The sequence below is a fragment of the Berghia stephanieae genome, chromosome 3 (assembly GCF_034508935.2).
Source record: "Berghia stephanieae isolate SIO BIC M18660-M18661 chromosome 3, UCSD_Bste_1.3, whole genome shotgun sequence".
NCBI classification, from domain to species: domain Eukaryota; kingdom Metazoa; phylum Mollusca; class Gastropoda; order Nudibranchia; family Aeolidiidae; genus Berghia; species Berghia stephanieae.
The window spans coordinates 89,163,592-89,183,933 of NC_088362.1; the positions used below are offsets into that span (position 1 = coordinate 89,163,592).

A 20,342-nucleotide genomic window follows, 5' to 3' on the forward strand; every position below is an offset into this window, starting at 1 on the left:
TCATCAAATATATCATTTTAAAAACAATTTCTATCCTTAAATTGTTTACATGAAATAGGCAGTCATACCTAACTCTCATGATAAGTTAAAAGTTTTGTTTGTTTTGTTTTTTTTAATCAAGCAATTTTGATGCATTTCTTTAACTTAACAAGGTGCTAAAATCTAATGTAATTTTTATTTTCATCTCTTCCATTGTTTATGTATTTTTTTAGGAATCAATCCATGCCAGAACAACCCCTGTAACAATGGAGTCTGTGCAGTTGTAGCAACTACTGGCTATCGATGTACCTGTAACCAAGGATGGACTGGACAAAACTGTAACACTAGTAAGTAGTTAATAAAATGTATCGTTTTTAAACCTCTATCCTCAAATTATTTACTTGAAATAGACAATCACAACTCTAATAATAAGTTTAAGGTTTTTTGTTTGAATTTTAAAATCAATTTTAATGGGTTTCTTTAATTTTAAATGATGCTAAAATCTAATGTACTTTCTATTTTCATCTCTTCCATTGTTTATGTATTTTTTTAGGAATCAATCCATGCCAGAACAACCCCTGTAACAATGGAGTCTGTGCAGTTGTAGGAGCGACTGGCTATCGATGTACCTGTAATCAAGGATGGACTGGACAGATCTGTAACACTAGTAAGTAGTTAATAAAATGTATCGTTTTTAAAACTCTATCCTCGAATTATTTACATGAAATAGACAATCACAACTCTAATAATAAGTTTAAGGGTTTTTTTTGTTGTTTATTTTTGGGTTTTAAAAATCAATATTGATGGGTTTCTTTAATTGGAAATGATGCTAAGATCTAATGTACTTTCTATTTTCATCTATTCCATTGTTTATGATTTTTTTAGGAATCAATCCATGCCAGAACAACCCCTGTAACAATGGAGTCTGTGCAGTTGTAGGGACAACTGGCTATCGATGTACCTGTAATCAAGGATGGAATGGACAGAACTGTAACATTAGTAAGTAGTTCATCAAACTTATCAATTTTAAAACAATGTCTATCCTTGAATTCTTTACATGAAACAGGTAATCACAACTCTGAGGATAAGTTAATGGGATGGTTTTTTTTTTAATCAAACAATTTGGATTGGTTTCTTTGATTTGAAATGATATTTAGATGTAATGTACTTTCTATTTTCATTTTTTCCATTGTTTTTTTTTTTTAATTTTAGGAATTAATCCATGCCAGAACAACCCCTGTAACAATGGAGTCTGTTCAGTTGTAGGAGCGACTGGCTATCGATGTACCTGTAATCAAGGATGGACTGGACAGATCTGTAACACTAGTAAGTAGTTAATAAAATGTATCGTTTTTAAAACTCTATCCTCGAATTCTTTACATGAAATAGACAATCACAACTCTAATAATAAGTTTCAGGGTTTTTTATTTGTTAGTTTTTTTTGTAATCAATTTTGATGGGCTTCTTTATTTTGAAAGGATGCTAAAATCTAATGTACTTTCTATTTTCATCTCTTCCATTGTTTATGTTTTTTTTAGGAATCAGTCCGTGCCAAAACAACCCCTGTAACAATGGAGTCTGTGCAGTTGTAGGAACGACCGGCTATCGATGTACCTGTAATCAAGGATGGACTGGACAGATCTGTAACACAAGTAAATAGTTCATCAAATATATCATTTTAAAAACAATTTCTATCCTTAAATTGTTTACATGAAATAGGCAGTCATACCTTACTCTCATGATAAGTTAAAAGTTTTGTTTTTTGTTTAGTTTTTATTCAAGTAATTTTGATGCATTTCTTTAATTTGAAATGATGTTAATGTACTTTCTATTTCCACCTCTTCCATTGTTGATGATTTTTTTAGGAATCAATCCATGCCAGAACAACCCCTGTAACAATGGAGTCTGTGCAGTTGTAGGAGCGACTGGCTATCGATGTACCTGTAGTCAAGGATGGACAGGACTGAAGTGTGACATAAGTAAAAATTGATTTTATATCAACTATAAGTTAAATAAACTCTTTTATTAGAGAAGAAAATAACATAAAAGAAACACCAAAACACATTACATTGAGAATTTTTAGCTCAATTCTTTTTCTATACATAACAAAAAGAATTAATTTTGAACTGGAATAATATACGTAATGTCTTAAGACAATTCCAGAGACCAAAACACAACAATAGTTACTATATTTTGTAAAATATCCTGTTATTGCTAATATGTGTTGAGGAAGGCGTTTAATGAAATCGTTATATTCATTATTCAATTATGACATTGGAATCAAAGCATGTCAGAACAGCTGTAACAATGGACAATATACAGTTGTGAGAGTTGTTGGCTGTAGCTGTAGCTGTAACTAAAGAAGGACTGGACTGCAATGTTGTATAAGTATAAAGCTGACAATGAAATATAAGTAATTCACCAATCTATTTGTTTTATCACTTAACTACACAATACTCTAATGCAATCTAATGTTGACTTAGTGATTTCTTAAGAGTTCTCGAGTAGCCCTATAATATAGCATATGTTTGTTTGCTTGATATATGCCGCAATCTCATGTATTTGGAGGATCTACACAATGGCTAAAAGGTAAAACGGAATATATAGATATAAACATATATTTATTCCTCTTAGCGAGCCATATGAAAACAATCTGTCCTTTTACACAGCAATTCGGCATCCATTTGTGCTGGTATTCTTGAAATATCCTTCACAGTCTATTGCCAAGTCCTCAATCACACTTAGGTCAAATAGAGTAATGTAAGTAAAGTGATCTGTCAAGGTACACAACGTGGAAGTTATAATGTTTTGTTCACCATCTGACCATTCTCAACATCTCTTGACATCTTGCTTTACCAAATTCAGAATTGTTCACCTGACTAGCTGGCCCTTCTCAGAATTCATGACACATGAACAAATCCCCTTCTATATATCTCTGATATCATTTTCATGTCTCTCTCTCTCTCTTTCTCTCTCTCTCTCTCTCTCTCTCTCTCTCTCTCTCTCTCTCTCTCTCTCTCTCTCTCTCTCTCTCTCTCTCTCTGCATTTGTAGGAGTCAATCCATGTCAGAACAACCCCTGTAACAATGGATTATGTGCAGTGGTAGGAACGACTGGCTATCGATGTACCTGTCATCAAGGATGGACTGGACAGAACTGTAACACAAGTAAGGATGGATTTTATACCTCTTATCAGTTTGAGAAAATACATCATGGAAGATTTTTTTTTAAAAATCAATATGAAAACTTTGAAAAATTTAAGTGATTCTTTTTCTTTCTTTCTTTCTTTTTTTTTCTTAAGCACCACTTTGAGGCATAACAACAATTAATTATGATATGGAATGTCTGACACCAGTTACAAAGACCAGAAATAAAATTGATTACTGTATTATGTAAACTTGGCGCCACTATGATATAACCATATGATTATTGACAGATGTTTAAGTAAGGTCATTTTAAACTTCATCTTTAAAATAGGAATCAACCCATGTCAGAATAACCCTTGTAATAGTGGACAGTGTACAGTTGTGGGTGTGACTGGCTTTAAATGTACCTGTAATCAAGGATGGACCGGACAGTTATGTAATACAAGTAAGAGATAGCTTTTAAATTCATGGTCAATTAAAAAAAGTAAATAGAAAATTTGTTCTTTCTGTCTAAAGATAACAAATTATTGGAATATGTAAGGTACAATAACAATTCAAATTAAACCATTTGAGGCTGGAAACCTAAATGAATAATATATATATATATATATATATATATATATAATATATATATATATATATATATATATATATATATATATATACATATAAGTGAAATTTGTTATCGAACAAGTTCTAACAGTTGTTAATAAGTATTGAGATTGACTCGACTCTATTTGCATAGAGAATGCCCTAGTTCTGAACAGAATATACTTTTTTGAGAGATAGAACCATTTCTGGTAAAACGTTAATAACTAGAATTGAAAAAAGAGTCGGTCCTTTTTTATGGAAGGTTGTTGTAATGATGATGATGTTGTTGAAGATGATGGTGGTAACAATTTATGTATGTTCTTTATAATATTGTATTGTTATAAATGTGTAATCAAATGACAAATTGCCACTATTTTGAGGACAATAAAGTCATATCATTATTATTATTATTGTTGTTGTTGTTGTTATTGTTGTTTTTGTGGTTGCTGTTATTGTTGTTGTTATTATTATTATTATGACTACATATCAAAGATAATAAATTAATAACCGCTTTTGATCAGTTTTGACAAAAAGTAAACAGCATCATAAATCTTTTTTTTTTTCTTTTGAGTGTGAGATTATACAATTCATCCATTGAGAATTAATTACTGTTATGCTGTTTTGAAACTTTTTATTATTCTGTATTTTAAATTCACTTCACCTCTATGTAAATGTTGCTGCTCGAAGCTCGAAGAAATAAATAACAATGTGAAATTGAATGTAAGCTTCAATTTAATATACGAAAACATATAAAAATGGATGTTTTCAGTTTCCCCTTTATCAACAAAACAGGATGAATGAAACACTACAGACGAGATAATGTAGTAGTGTCGTTGTAAAGATCAAAACAACGCCACTATCTCATTCATCCTGTTTTGTTGATAAAGGGGAAACCCGAAACATCCATTTTTATTTGTTTTTGTATATTAAATTGAAGCTTACATTCAATTTCACATTTTTATTTACCTCACCTCTATGTAATATTTTAATTTATTTTATAATCATAAAAGTATGTTATATTTGAACATATGTAAAACAACCTACTCGTGTAATGAAAGCATGATAGCTCTATATTATCTATCTAATTGTATCTTGAAAGGCAACTTACACAACCCAATTCAATTGGATGTTCATTTTATGAGTTATGAGTTTTCCTGTGTTTTTGAATATCATCTTTTCCCACCACCAAATTTTATCTATTTTTTTTTCTTTATAGGAATCAGCCCTTGTCAGAACAACCCTTGTAACAATGGACAATGTTCAGTTGTAGGTGCGACTTCTTATAGATGTACCTGTAATCAAGGATGGACTGGAGTGACTTGTAACACAAGTAAGGCTTGGATAAAATTATCAAACCTATGTTTTTTTAAGCAACTGTCTCAAGGAATGTGTTTATGACCGGTCCTGGCTAACTAATGAAATGTTATTTATGATCAAATTTCTCATTTATTTATTATGAGACCAGAGTGGTTATGTGGTCTAGTGGTATGACACTCGCATTGGATCGGAAGGTATAGGATTCGAGTCCTGCTCTGAGCAGCGTAAAGTTGATTTCTTTGAAAAGAATCTTTTCTCGCATTCTTTTACCATACTCAGGTGTAAAATCAGTACCACCTGGTCGTAACAGCATTGTCACTGTCGGAAAAAAATGTGATATTGCCCAACAGGCGTTATGTCTCGTCTTACATGTTAAGTGTTGTGTTTGCTAGGGACCTTGTAAGGCATATAGAGCATGTGTAGTGGATATTATTGTTATAACTATTATTATTATTATTATTATTATTATCATCATCATCATCATCATCATCATCATCATCATCATCATCATCATCATCATTATTATTATGATGTTATTTTTATTTTTTTTATTTATTATCATTTTATTATTATTATTATTATTATTATTATTATTATTATTATTATTATTATTATTATTATTATTATTATTATTATTATTATTATTATTATTATTATTATCTTTATTATTAGTTTTATTATTATTATTATTATTATTATTATTATTATTATTATTATTATTATTATTATTATTATTATTATATATTATTATATTATTATTATTATATTATTATTATTATTATATTATTTATTATTACTATTATAATTATTATAAATGCCTGCTCACTCACTTTTCTGACCTTTCATCCTCTGATTACAAGGACTAAATCCATGCCAGAGCAATACTTGTGTCCATGGGAGTTGTGTTGTTGTGAATGTACTTAGCTACAGATGTAATTGTGAACAAGGATGGACTGGAATTACGTGTTCTCAACGTGAGTATTCGACAATGTGTAATATATCAGTTTTTTAAAACATTATATATATATATATATATATATATATAATATATATATATAATAATATTATATATATATATATATATATAACATACCGACCAGATTGGCTGAATATTCCAGATAACCACTTTTTTAACCATCAGAATTTGAGAGATCTTGAGACGGTTATATGATGATCTGCTTCAGTTGAAAATACTCATACCATTTGACAGTCTTAACTTTATGAAAATTGATTTTCATTTGCTTATGTGCATCCATTTTTTACTTCCAATTTAAAATTAGATCACATAATTGCATATATGAGCTGTTCTTTGCTGTTCATACAGTGGACATCAATGTAGTCTAGGGTTAAAATTTTCAGTCTGTAAACATGTAATTTCTGGGGGGTGCAATTGATCTATTTTACTATTATCAAAATCAAAAAAGTCAGAACATATCAATCCAGTCCTTGTTACTGTTTCAAGTGCATCCATGGCACTGCTCCCAACAACTTGTCATCTCTGCTGTCTATCTACAATCCGAATTGCTGCCTCCACTCATCTACTTCCCTGTACTTGAACTTTTGATTCCTAAGTCGAATTTTTCACGACATGCTTTCGCACATTCTGCTCTCTCTGTGTGGAATGCTCTTTCAGCAGACAAAAGACACTCCTCCTTTAAAGACAGAGTACTTCCTTTCAGTTTTCTGTGAGTGATTTTATTGAGTGATATATATTAGTAGGGGGAATTAGGTCCAAAAAACCCTTGAATTGTGCAAACAGGGTTGAAAGCATGAAAATTACATATGTTGTAGAATATGAAAAACCCTATAATTTATGATATAGAACCACTCTGAGAGATCAGTATTAGTTGAGATACAAGGTTTTTACGATTAGAAAATTTTGAAATGGACGACAATAATTTCTTTCATTTTTATTGTGTAAACATTCGAGGCAAACCAACCAAAGGTTGATTTACGTCATCCTTTGGATTCCTATTGGTGACTATTTTTAGCGTCGAAGCGGATGTTTTCCTTTTCCTTTACTTTCGATTCACGAACTATACAAATTATTTAATCGTAAATATTATTCAATTTCACTTGTTTTAAAGGACGTCTAGCGAGCAATATTCTATAATATGAGATTTTTTTCTGCATCTGATTGAATAATTATTATCAATTGCTCTAAAACAGACGGGCAGACGGGAAGACGAGCAGAGGGGTAGACAAAAGAGACTAGCAGAACACAGCTCAATAAATGCCGATAACCGGTGTTGACAAAGGGCAGTGCTCCTTCTCTCCTCCTCCTGTTTTCTTTTCTTTCCAAAAAATACTGCTATAATAATTGTACGTGAGTTAAAACCTATTTCGGTCAAAAATGATGACAGTAAAGAGTCAGCATACCACTTTCATTGCTATAATTACCATCATTATCATCATCATCAACCACTATGATGCTGTATTGTGGCAAGTTATTTACTTTACGTTATTTACCTCAAAGGGACAATGGGAGAATGTTCTATTTGTACTGTTGTGTCTTTATGTAAGGCACTGCACACATTTTGCCTGCTGATGATGGGTCTTTAACAGAAAGAACGAAAGAGAGAGAGAGAGAGAGAAAGAGAGAGAGAGAGAGAGAGAGAGAGAGAGAGAGAGAGAGAGAGAGAGAGAGAGAGAGAGAGAGAGTTATGAAAGAATATTGCATATGCCTAATAAAGGAATGCGTTTGCATGATTTCAGATACACATACAATAGCAAAAAGAACTGCTCCCAGAGACTGGGACAAGTGTTTTATATGCCAACAAGATAACACAGACGGTTTATAATGTCCCTCTAAGTCGAGGAGGTATGACAAAGGGCAAGGCTATCAAACTCGTTTTGAAGATTTAACACAATTCAATTCTTTGGTTTGTGATGAAAACAAGTTGGATGTATCTATTTTTTTTTAATTCATCAGAAAGAAATGAGATTATTGAAAGCTTAAAACAAAATGATGCTAAGTGGCATAAGTATTGTGTAAAATTTAATGCCAACAAAATTAGGCGATTAGAATTAAAGAAATCTAGAAGAATTGCCCTACAAGAATTCCAAACTTCGTCATTTGACTCGGAGGAGTCACCGAATGAATATATTTCGCAACCCACGAGAATAATGAGACAACGTTCAAAATTAGAGATTGGCTATAATAAACAAACCTGCTTTTTTGTAAAAACATGGAATCGGGAGTACTCTATTCTGTAATGACAACAGATATGGAAGAAAAATATTCGTGAAATAGCGTTATCTATAAAAGATTCTGATATTGTCATTTATTGCCGAAGGAGATTTAGTCGCTCAGGAGGCACAACCGCCCTATACCATAAAATTTGTCATGCACTATACTTAAAAAAACAAGCTTTAAAAGATGTCAATGCTGATTATAATAATGATGTCACAGTTCTTGAAAGAAGTCGAGCTTTTGCTAACATTATATCTTTTATAGAAGAGAACCCTGCAACAAATGTCACGATCGACATGAACCACTGTGGAGCTTATTTCCAGAATTGTCAAAAATTGTGTCCCAAAAAATCATCAAATGTTCATGTAAGAGAGAATTTATCGGCACCCGATGCAAGTGTTTAAGGTCCGTTTTGCCTTGCACGGACGTGTAGATACGGGGTGTGTGTGTGTGTGTGGGGGGGGGGGGGTGTTAGGTCAGTACAGTAATGAGTAAAATTCTCTCTCTCTCTCTCTCTCTCTCTCTCTCTCTCTCTCTCTCTCTCTCTCTCTCTCTCTCTCTCTCTCTCTCTCTCTTTCTTTCTCTCTCTCTCTTCCTCTTTCTCTTCGTCTCTCCCGCTCACTCCCTCTCCCCCCTCTCCCTATTTTATCTACTAGTTAGGTTAGTACAGTAATGAGTAAAATTCTCTCTCTCTCTCTCTCTCTCTCTCTCTCTCTCTCTCTCTCTCTCTCTCTCTCTCTCTCTCTCTCTCTCTCTCTCTCTCTCTCTCTCGCTCGCTCGCTCGCTCGCTCAATCCCTATCCCCCTTTCCTTCTTTTATCTACTAGTTACAACACGAAATAACCATCAGTTAGCTACCGTAAATGGTTACCGGTGTATTTAGAGTTTTAGAGCGTACATTGTCTTGTCGTGGTTATTTCCTCGGATAAGTAATGCTATATAGGAAAAAATAAAAGTGCTAAAAACGCACTGTTCTGATAAATTGTCAGAGTGGTTCTATATCAGGTGTTATTTATACGGGCCATAGCTACCTATATGCCAATTTTCAGGATTTCAACTCCAATGTGCACGGTTTTAGCCTAATTTTCCCTAATACAATGAATATGAAGGAAATATATATTTTTACGCAGTTATTTCCCTTGTTTAAAGCTGTAATAGGTAAAATCTAAGGATTTAAACCGATACGTTATGATTGGTTGCCAGAGTGGTTCTATATCAGATGTTTTTTCTATGGGTCTTAGCAACCTGTATGCAAACTTTCATGCTTTCAACCCGAATTTGCACGGTTTTAGCCTAATTCCCCCTACTGTATGATTGCATGTGCATATATATAAGCACTTTCGGGCACTTTTGATGGAATGGGACGTTATAGAATTTACGCATTATTATTATTATTATTATTATTATTATTATTATTATTATTATTATTATTATTATTATTATTATTATTATTATTATTATTATTATCAATTATTTATGATTACTGTTTCACCAATTCCATTGTTTGTTAATTTAAGGAATCAATCCATGTCAGAACAACCCCTGTAACAATGGAGTCTGTGCAGTTGTAGGAACGACTGGCTATCGATGTACCTGTAATCAAGGATGGACTGGACAGAACTGTAACACTAGTAAGTAGTTCATCAAACACATCATTTTAAAAACAATTTCTGTCCTTGAATTGTTTTCATGAAATAGGCAGTCATACCTAACTCTCATGAAGTTAAAGTTTTGTTGTTTTTTTTGTTTTTTTTTAAGCAAACAATTTCAATGTGTTTCTTTAATTTGAAAAGGTGCTAAAATCTAATGTACTTTCTATTTTCATCTATTCCATTGTTTATGATTTGTTTTAGGAATTAATCCATGCCAGAACAACCCCTGTAACAATGGAGTCTGTGCAGTTGTAGGAACGATTGGCTATCGATGTACCTGTAATCAAGGATGGAATGGACAGAACTGTAACATAAGTAAGTAGTTAATGAAAAGTATCACTTTTAAAACAGTTTCTTTACTTGAATTCTTTACACCAAATAGGCAATCACAACTCTAATGATAAGTTAATGGGAGTTTTTTTTTTCTTTTTTTTTTAATCAAGCAATTTGGATGTGTGTCTTTAATTTGAAATGATGTTAAAATCTAATGTACTTTCTATTTTCATCTTTTCCATTTATTTTTTTTTAGGAATTAATCCATGCCAGAACAACCCCTGTAACAATGGAGTCTGTGCAGTTGTAGGAACGACTGGCTATAGATGTACCTGTAATCAAGGATGGACTGGACAGAACTGTAACACAAGTAAGTAGTTAATAAAATGTATTGTTTTTAAAACTCTATCCTCGAATTGTTTATATGAAATAGACAATGACAACTCTAATGATAAGTTAACGGGAGTTGTTGTTTTTTTATCAAGCAATTTGGATGGGTTTCTTTAATATGAAATGATGTCAAAATCTAATGTACTTTCGATTTTCATCTTTTCCATTGTTTTTTTTTTTTAGGAATTAATCCATGTCAGAACAACCCCTGTAACAATGGAGTCTGTGCAGTTGTAGGAGCGACTGGCTATAGATGTACCTGTAATCAAGGATGGACTGGACAGAACTGTAACACTAGTAAGTAGTTAATGAAACATATCGTTTTTAAAACTCTATCCTCGAATTGTTCACATGAAATAGACAATGACAACTCTAATGATAAGTCAGTGATGCCAAAACTCCGGTATCATCGGAAAAAACTCTGGTCTGGAGCAAAAAATTCCTGGTTCCGGGCAACTTCCGTCAAATTCCGGTGAGGTTAATTTCTTCCAAGGATACCCCACCCCCCCCCCTTGCAACCACCATATCATCACTATTACTACACCCATCATAACTACCACTGCAACCACCACCACCACATCAACGTCACTACCACAACCACTACATCATCATCACTAGCATTACTACTACAACCACCACCACCACACCATCATCACTACCTCTACTGCTACAACCACCAACACCACATCTTATAATTACCACTACTACCACAACCACCACCACCACCACCACATCATCACTACCACTACTACTACAACCATAACCACCACATCGTCATCATTAACAACCACCACCACCAGTACATAATCATCACTACCACCACTACCACTACTACATCCAATACTGCCATATCATCAACACTACTGCAACTTCCACCACTACATCATCATCACTACAACTACAGCTACAATCACCACCACTACATCATCACTACCACTACGACAACCACCACCACATCATCATCACTGACAACCACCACCACCACCACCACATAATCATCACTACCACCACTACATCCAATACAACCACATCATCATTACTATAACTACAGCTACAACCACCAGCACCACATCATCATCACTACCACTACTACTACAACCACCACCACATCATCATCATCACTACCACTACTACTACAACCACCACAACCAGATCGTCGTCACTACCACTACGACGACAACCACCACTACCACATCATCTTCACTGCCACTACTTACTACTACAACCACCACACTATCATCACGACCACTACTACTACAACCACCACCACATTCTCATCACTACCACTACTACTACAACCACCACCACACCAGCATCACTCTCATTTCTACTACAACCACCATCACCACCACATCATCATCACTACCACTACTACAACAAGCACGACCACCACCACATCATCACCACTACCACTACTACTACTACAACCACCACCACCACCACATCATTATCACTACCACTGCTACTACAACCACCACCACCACATCATCATCACTATCACTACAATAACCACTATCACATCATCATCATCACTAACACTACTACTACAACCATCACAACATCATCCTCACTACCACCACTACTACAATCACTACCATTAGGTTTTGCAGCTTGACTTCATTTAAAATAAGGAAACTTTGGGATTGTATTTGGCAATGTGTTTTAATATCATAATATTATTCTGATCAGTTATCTATTAAGAACTATAAATATGTAAACACAATGCCAAATACCATCCCAATTCCCTTTTCTTGTGTACGAAATTCCTCTTTCGGCATTGAACTTCCTACGAGTGGTGTCTGAAATTCTTGTGAGCCAATTTTGAAGTTGGCGTCTCTGGATAAGTTTAAGGGTTTTTTATTTGTTAGTTTTTTTTTTGTAATCAATTACGATGGGTTTCTTTAATTGGAAATGATGCTAAAATCTAATGTACTTTCTATTTTCATCTTTTCCCTTGTTTATGATTTTTTAAAGGAATTAATCCGTGCCAGAACAACCCTTGTAACAATGGAGTCTGTGCAGTTGTAGGAACGATTGGTTATCAATGTACCTGTAATCAAGGATGGACTGGACAGAACTGTAACACTAGTAAGTAGTTAATAAAATGTATTGTTTTTAAAACTCTATCTTCGAATTGTTTATATGAAATAGACAATGACAACTCTAATGATAAGTTAACGGGAGTTGTTGTTTTTTTATCAAGCAATTTGGATGGGTTTCTTTAATATGAAATGATGTCAAAATCTAATGTACTTTCGATTTTCATCTTTTCCATTGTTTTTTTTTTTTAGGAATTAATCCATGTCAGAACAACCCCTGTAACAATGGAGTCTGTGCAGTTGTAGGAGCGACTGGCTATAGATGTACCTGTAATCAAGGATGGACTGGACAGAACTGTAACACTAGTAAGTAGTTAATGAAACATATCCTTTTTTAAAACTCTATCCTCGAATTGTTCACATGAAATAGACAATGACAACTCTAATGATAAGTCAGTGATGCCAAAACTCCGGTATCATCGGAAAAAACTCTGGTCTGGAGCAAAAAATTCCGGGTTCCGGGCAACTTCCGTCAAATTCCGGTGAGGTTAATTTCTTCCAAGGATACCCCCCCCCCCCCCCCCCCCCCCCTTGCAACCACCATATCATCACTATTACTACACCCATCATAACTACCACTGCAACCACCACCACCACATCAACGTCACTACCACAACCACTACATCATCATCACTAGCATTACTACTACAACCACCACCACCACATCATCATCACTACCTCTACTGCTACAACCACCAACACCACATCTTATAATTACCACTACTACTACAACCACCACCACCACCACCACATCATCACTACCACTACTACTACAACCATAACCACCACATCGTCATCATTAACAACCACCACCACCAGTACATAATCATCACTACCACCACTACCACTACTACATCCAATACTGCCATATCATCAACACTACTGCAACTTCCACCACTACATCATCATCACTACAACTACAGCTACAATCACCACCACTACATCATCACTACCACTACGACAACCACCACCACATCATCATCACTGACAACCACCACCACCACCACCACATAATCATCACTACCACCACTACATCCAATACAACCACATCATCATTACTATAACCACAGCTACAACCACCAGCACCACATCATCATCACTACTACTACTACTACAACCACCACCACATCATCATCATCACTACCACTACTACTACAACACCACAACCAGATCGTCGTCACTACCACTACGACGACAACCACCACTACCACATCATCTTCACTGCCACTACTTACTACTACAACCACCACACTATCATCACGACCACTACTACTACAACCACCACCACATTATCATCACTACCACTACTACTACAACCACCACCACACCAGCATCACTCTCATTTCTACTACAACCACCATCACCACCACATCATCATCACTACCACTACTACAACAAGCACGACCACCACCACATCATCACCACTACCACTACTACTACTACAACCACCACCACCACCACATCATTATCACTACCACTGCTACTACAACCACCACCACCACATCATCATCACTATCACTACAATAACCACTATCACATCATCATCATCACTAACACTACTACTACAACCATCACAACATCATCCTCACTACCACCACTACTACAATCACTACCATTAGGTTTTGCAGCTTGACTTCATTTAAAATAAGGAAACTTTGGGATTGTATTTGGCAATGTGTTTATATATCATAATATTATTCTGATCAGTTATCTATTAAGAACTATAAATATGTAAACACAATGCCAAATACCATCCCAATTCCCTTTCTTGTGTACGAAATTCCTCTTTCGGCATTGAACTTCCTACGAGTGGTGTCTGAAATTCTTGTGAGCCAATTTTGAAGTTGGCGTCTCTGGATAAGTTTAAGGGTTTTTTATTTGTTAGTTTTTTTTTGTAATCAATTACGATGGTTTCTTTAATTGGAAATGATGCTAAAATCTAATGTACTTTCTATTTTCATCTTTTCCCTTGTTTATGATTTTTTAAAGGAATTAATCCGTGCCAGAACAACCCTTGTAACAATGGAGTCTGTGCAGTTGTAGGAACGATTGGTTATCAATGTACCTGTAATCAAGGATGGACTGGACAGAACTGTAACACTAGTAAGTAGTTAATAAAACATATCGTTTTTGAAAACTCTATCCTCGAATTGTGTATATGAAATAGACAGTACAACTCTAATGACAAGTTAACGGGAGTTGTTTTTTTTTATCAAGCAATTTGGATGGGTTTCTTTAATATGAAATGATGTCAAAATCTAATGTACTTTCGATTTTCATCTTTTCCATTGTTTTTTTTTATTTTTTTTAGGAATTAATCCATGTCAGAACAACCCCTGTAACAATGGAGTCTGTGCAGTTGTAGGAGCGACTGGCTATCGATGTACCTGTAATCAAGGATGGACTGGACAGAACTGTAACACTAGTTAGTAGTTAATAAAATGTATCGTTTTTAAAACTCTATCCTCGAATAGTTTATATGAAATAGACAATGACAACTCTAATGATAAGTCAGTGATGCCAAAACTCCAGTTTCATCGGAAAAAACTCTGGTCTGGAGCAAAAAATTCCGGTTCCGGGCAACATCCGTCAAATTCCGGTGAGGTCAATTTGTTCCAAGGATACTCTCCCCCCCCCCCCCCCCCTTGCAACCACCACATTGATCACTACTACTACATCCATCATCACTACCACAGCAACCACCACCACCACATCATCGTCACTACCACAACCACTACATCATCACACTAGCACTACTACTACAACCACCACCACCACACATCATCACTACCTCACTACTACAACCACCAACACCACATCTTATAATTACCACTACTACTACAACCACCAACACCACCACATCATCACTACCACTAAACTACAACCATACCACCACATCATCATCATTAACAACCACCCCACCAACATATCATCACTACCACACTACACTACTACATCCAAACTGCCAATCATCAACACTACTCAACTCACCACACATCATCATCATACAACTACAGCTACAACCACCACCACTACATCATCACACCACTACTACAACCACCACCACATCATCATCACTGACAACCACCACCACCACCACCACATAACATCACACCACTACATCCAATACAACCACATCATCATCTATAACACAGCTACAACCACCAGAACCACATCATCACACTACATACTACTACAACACCACCACCACATCATCATCATTACCACTACTCTACAACCACCACAACAATCGCGTCACTACCACTACGACGACAACCACCACTACACATCATCTCACTGCACTACTTACACTACACACCACCACCACTCATCCACACCACTACTACTACAACCACCACCACCACTATCATCACTACCACTACTACTACAACCACCACCACACCACCACTCTCATTCCACTACTACTACAACCACCCACATTTCATCCACCACTCTATACAACCACCACACTCACATCCACTACTACAACACACCACCACCAATCATCACACTACCACTATACTACTACAACCACCACCACCACCACATCATTATCACTACCACTGCACTACAACCACCACCACCACATCATCATCCCACTATACAACCACACCACATCATCACCACTATCAACCACCACCACATCATCACTACATCACTACACACCCCACACCATCACAACATCATCCTCACTATACCACACACTACTACTACACAACCACACCATATCTATTCTTACATCTGAGCTTCATTTAAAATAAGGAAACTTTGGGATTGTATTTGGCAATGTGTTTATATATCATAATATTATTCTGATCAGTTATCTATTAAGAACTATAAATATGTAAACACAATGCCAAATACCATCCCAATTCCTTTTCTTGTGTACGAAATTCCTCTTTCGGCATTGAACTTCCTACGAGTGGTGTCTGAAATTCTTGTGAGCCAATTTTGAAGTTGGCGTCTCTGGATAAGTTTAATGGGTTTTTTATTTGTTAGTTTTTTTTGTAATCAATTACGATGGGTTTCTTTAATTGGAAATGATGCTAAAATCTAATGTACTTTCTATTTTCATCTTTTCCCTTGTTTATGATTTTTTAAAGGAATTAATCCGTGCCAGAACAACCCTTGTAACAATGGAGTCTGTGCAGTTGTAGGAACGATTGGTTATCAATGTACCTGTAATCAAGGATGGACTGGACAGAACTGTAACACTAGTAAGTAGTTAATAAAACATATCGTTTTGAAAACTCTATCCTCGAATTGTGTATATGAAATAGACAGTTACAACTCTAATGACAAGTTAACGGGAGTTGTTTTTTTTTATCAAGCAATTTGGATGGGTTTCTTTAATATGAAATGATGTCAAAATCTAATGTACTTTCGATTTTCATCTTTTCCATTGTTTTTTTTATTTTTTTTAGGAATTAATCCATGCCAGAACAACCCTGTAACAATGGAGTCTGTGCAGTTGTAGGAGCGACTGGCTATCGATGTACCTGTAATCAAGGATGGACTGGACAGAACTGTAACACTAGTTAGTAGTTAATAAAATGTATCGTTTTTAAAACTCTATCCTCGAATAGTTTATATGAAATAGACAATGACAACTCTAATGATAAGTCAGTGATGCCAAAACTCCAGTTTCATCGGAAAAAACTCTGGTCTGGAGCAAAAAATTCCGAGTTCCGGGCAACATCCGTCAAATTCCGGTGAGGTCAATTTGTTCCAAGGATATCTCCCCCCCCCCCCCCCCCCCTTGCAACCACCACATGATCACTACTACTACATCCATCATCACTACCACAGCAACCACCACCACCACATCATCGTCACTACCACAACCACTACATCATCAGCACTAGCACTACTACTACAACCACCACCACCACATCATCATCACTACCTCTACTACTACAACCACCAACACCACATCTTATAATTACCACTACTACTACAACCACCAACACCACCACATCATCACTACCACTAATACTACAACCATCACCACCACATCATCATCATTAACAACCACCACCACCAGCACATAATCATCACTACCACGACTACCACTACTACATCCCATACTGCCACATCATCAACACTACTACAACTTCCACCACCACATCATCATCAATACAACTACAGCTATAACCACCACCACTACATCATCACTACCACTACTACAACCACCACCACATCATCATCACTGACAACCACCACCACCACCACCACATAATCATCACTACCACCACTACATCCAATACAACCACATCATCATCATTATAACCACAGCTACAACCACCAGAACCACATCATCATCACTATCATTACTACTACAACGACCACCACCAAATCATCATCATTACCACTACTTCTACAACCACCACAACCAGATCGGCGTCACTACCACTACGACGACAACCATCACTACAACATCATCATCACTGCCACTACTTACTACTACAACCACCACCACCACACTATCAACACGACCACTACTACTACAACCACCACCACCACATCATCACTACCACTACTACTACAACCACAAGCATCACCACCACCACATCATCATTACCACTACAACCACGAGCACCACCACCACCACATCATCATTAACACTACTACTACAACCACCACCACCACATTATCATCACTACCACTACTACTACAACCACCAACACCATCATCACTCTCATTTCTACTACAACCACCATCACCACCAAATCATCATCACTACCACTATTACAACAAGCACCACCACCACCTCATCATCACCACTACCACTACTACTACTACTACAACCACCACCACCACCACATCATTATCACTACCACTGCTACTACAACCACCCCCACCACCACATCATCATACGGCCACTACTACTACAACCACCACCACATCATCATGACCAAAACTACTACAACCACCACCACCACCACATCATCAAACTACCACTACTACTACAACCACCACCACCACCACATCATCATCACTATCACTACAACAACCACTATAACATCATCATCATCACTAACACTACTACTACAACCACCACCACATCATCCTCATTGCCACCAGTACTACAATCACTACCATTAGATTTTGGAGCTTTAATTCATTTAAAATAAGGAAACTTTGGGATTGTATTTGGCAATGTGTTTATATATAATAATATTATTCTAATCAGTTATCTATTAAGAACTATAAATATGTAAACACAATGCCAAATACCATCCCAATTCCCTTTTCTTGTGTACGAAATTCCTCTTTCGGCATTGAAATTCCTACGAGTGGTGTCTGAAATTCTTGTGGGCCAATTTTGAAGTTGGCGTCTCTGGATAAGTTTAAGGGTTTTTTTATTTGTTAGTTTTTTTGTAATCAATTTCAATGCGTTTCTTTAATTGGAAATGATGCTAAAATCTAATGTACTTTCTATTTTCATCTTTTCCCTTGTTTATGATTTTTTAAAGGAATTAATCCGTGCCAGAACAACCCTTGTAACAATGGAGTCTGTGCAGTTGTAGGAACGATTGGTTATCAATGTACCTGTAATCAAGGATGGACTGGACAGAACTGTAACACTAGTAAGTAGTTCATCAAACGTATCATTTTAAAAACAATTTCTATCCTTGAATTGTTTACATGAAATATGCAGTCATACCTAACTCTCATGATAAGTTAAAAGTTGTTGTTTTTTTTTTTTTGTTTTTTTTTTAATCAAGCAATTTTGATGCATTTCTTTAATTTGAAATGATGTTAATGTACTTTCTATTTTCATCTCTTCCATTGTTTATGATATTATTTTTTAGGAATCAATCCATGCCAGAACAACCCTTGTAGCAATGGAGTCTGTGCAGTTGTAGGAACGAATGGCTATCAATGTATCTGTAGTCAAGGATGGACAGGACTGAAGTGTGACATAAGTAAAAATTGATTTTATATCAACTATAAGTTAAACAAACTTGTTTATTAGAGAAGAAAATAACATAAAAGAATTCGAAAGACTAATAATAACATGCATCAGGTTCTAGATCATAAAAGTTTTGTTAAAGTAGATACCATTTTCAAAATTTCAACAACAAAAAAAAAAACACCAAAACACATAGCATTGAGAATCTTTATCTCAATTCTTTTTCTATACATAACAAAAAGAATTAATTTTGAACTGGAATAATATACGTATTGACATAAGACATATTGACATTAGCGGACAACATGGCTGACACCTGTTGACATTGAGCTTCGGCTCAGTGGATAGTCTTATGTTTCTATTTATTCACTGTGTGGAATCTTTAATTTTTACCTGATGTGGACTAATCTTAATATTGGAACTTTTAACTTAAGATCTATTAAAAGTAACATTCGAAAGGAACAACTGTGTCAAGATTTAGAAAGTTATAAAATCGATGTGTTGTGTTTACAAGAGACGAAGATCCAAGATGGCGTCGACCAAACAATAAATGGTCACAGACTGCTGTGCTTTGCTTCCAGTTCACCTCACTATGGATGTGGATTTCTCATAAATAAAAACTGCAGGGATTTGACGAGTGACGAATGGAATGTTTCGGACAGAATATGTGTTCTTGAGCTTAAGTGTAAGATCAATTCAAGGAACCAGAATAACGATAATAAAGACGATCACGGTAAGAAGACGTTCACTATCTCAATCGTAAATGTTTACGCACCAACAAGTCAAC

General features: G+C 35.5%; 1 protein-coding gene across 4 annotated transcripts in view; it reads left to right on the forward strand.

Moving 5' to 3' along the window:
- The window catches only part of LOC144968774 (uncharacterized), a 137,462-nt gene that overhangs the window by 67,424 nt on the left and 49,696 nt on the right, over positions 1-20,342 (forward strand). For 2 of the 4 annotated variants that reach the window (XM_078907433.1, XM_078907435.1), the window contains exons 26-44: positions 213-326; positions 533-646; positions 865-978; positions 1,192-1,305; positions 1,518-1,631; positions 1,845-1,958; positions 3,033-3,146; positions 3,457-3,570; positions 4,933-5,046; positions 5,894-6,007; positions 9,743-9,856; positions 10,079-10,192; positions 12,832-12,945; positions 14,629-14,742; positions 14,951-15,064; positions 16,743-16,856; positions 17,064-17,176; positions 19,116-19,229; positions 19,455-19,568. In XM_078907433.1, coding sequence (XP_078763559.1) covers positions 213-326; positions 533-646; positions 865-978; positions 1,192-1,305; positions 1,518-1,631; positions 1,845-1,958; positions 3,033-3,146; positions 3,457-3,570; positions 4,933-5,046; positions 5,894-6,007; positions 9,743-9,856; positions 10,079-10,192; positions 12,832-12,945; positions 14,629-14,742; positions 14,951-15,064; positions 16,743-16,856; positions 17,064-17,116 — 1,877 coding nt within the window. In that variant the 3' untranslated portion in view covers positions 17,117-17,176; positions 19,116-19,229; positions 19,455-19,568. Of the gene's footprint in view, positions 1-212; positions 327-532; positions 647-864; positions 979-1,191; positions 1,306-1,517; positions 1,632-1,844; positions 1,959-3,032; positions 3,147-3,456; positions 3,571-4,932; positions 5,047-5,893; positions 6,008-9,742; positions 9,857-10,078; positions 10,193-10,406; positions 10,521-10,723; positions 10,838-12,514; positions 12,629-12,831; positions 12,946-14,628; positions 14,743-14,950; positions 15,065-16,742; positions 16,857-17,063; positions 17,177-19,115; positions 19,230-19,454; positions 19,569-20,342 lie in introns of all 4 variants that reach the window. The other 2 variants (XM_078907432.1, XM_078907431.1) reach the window with 2 other exon arrangements.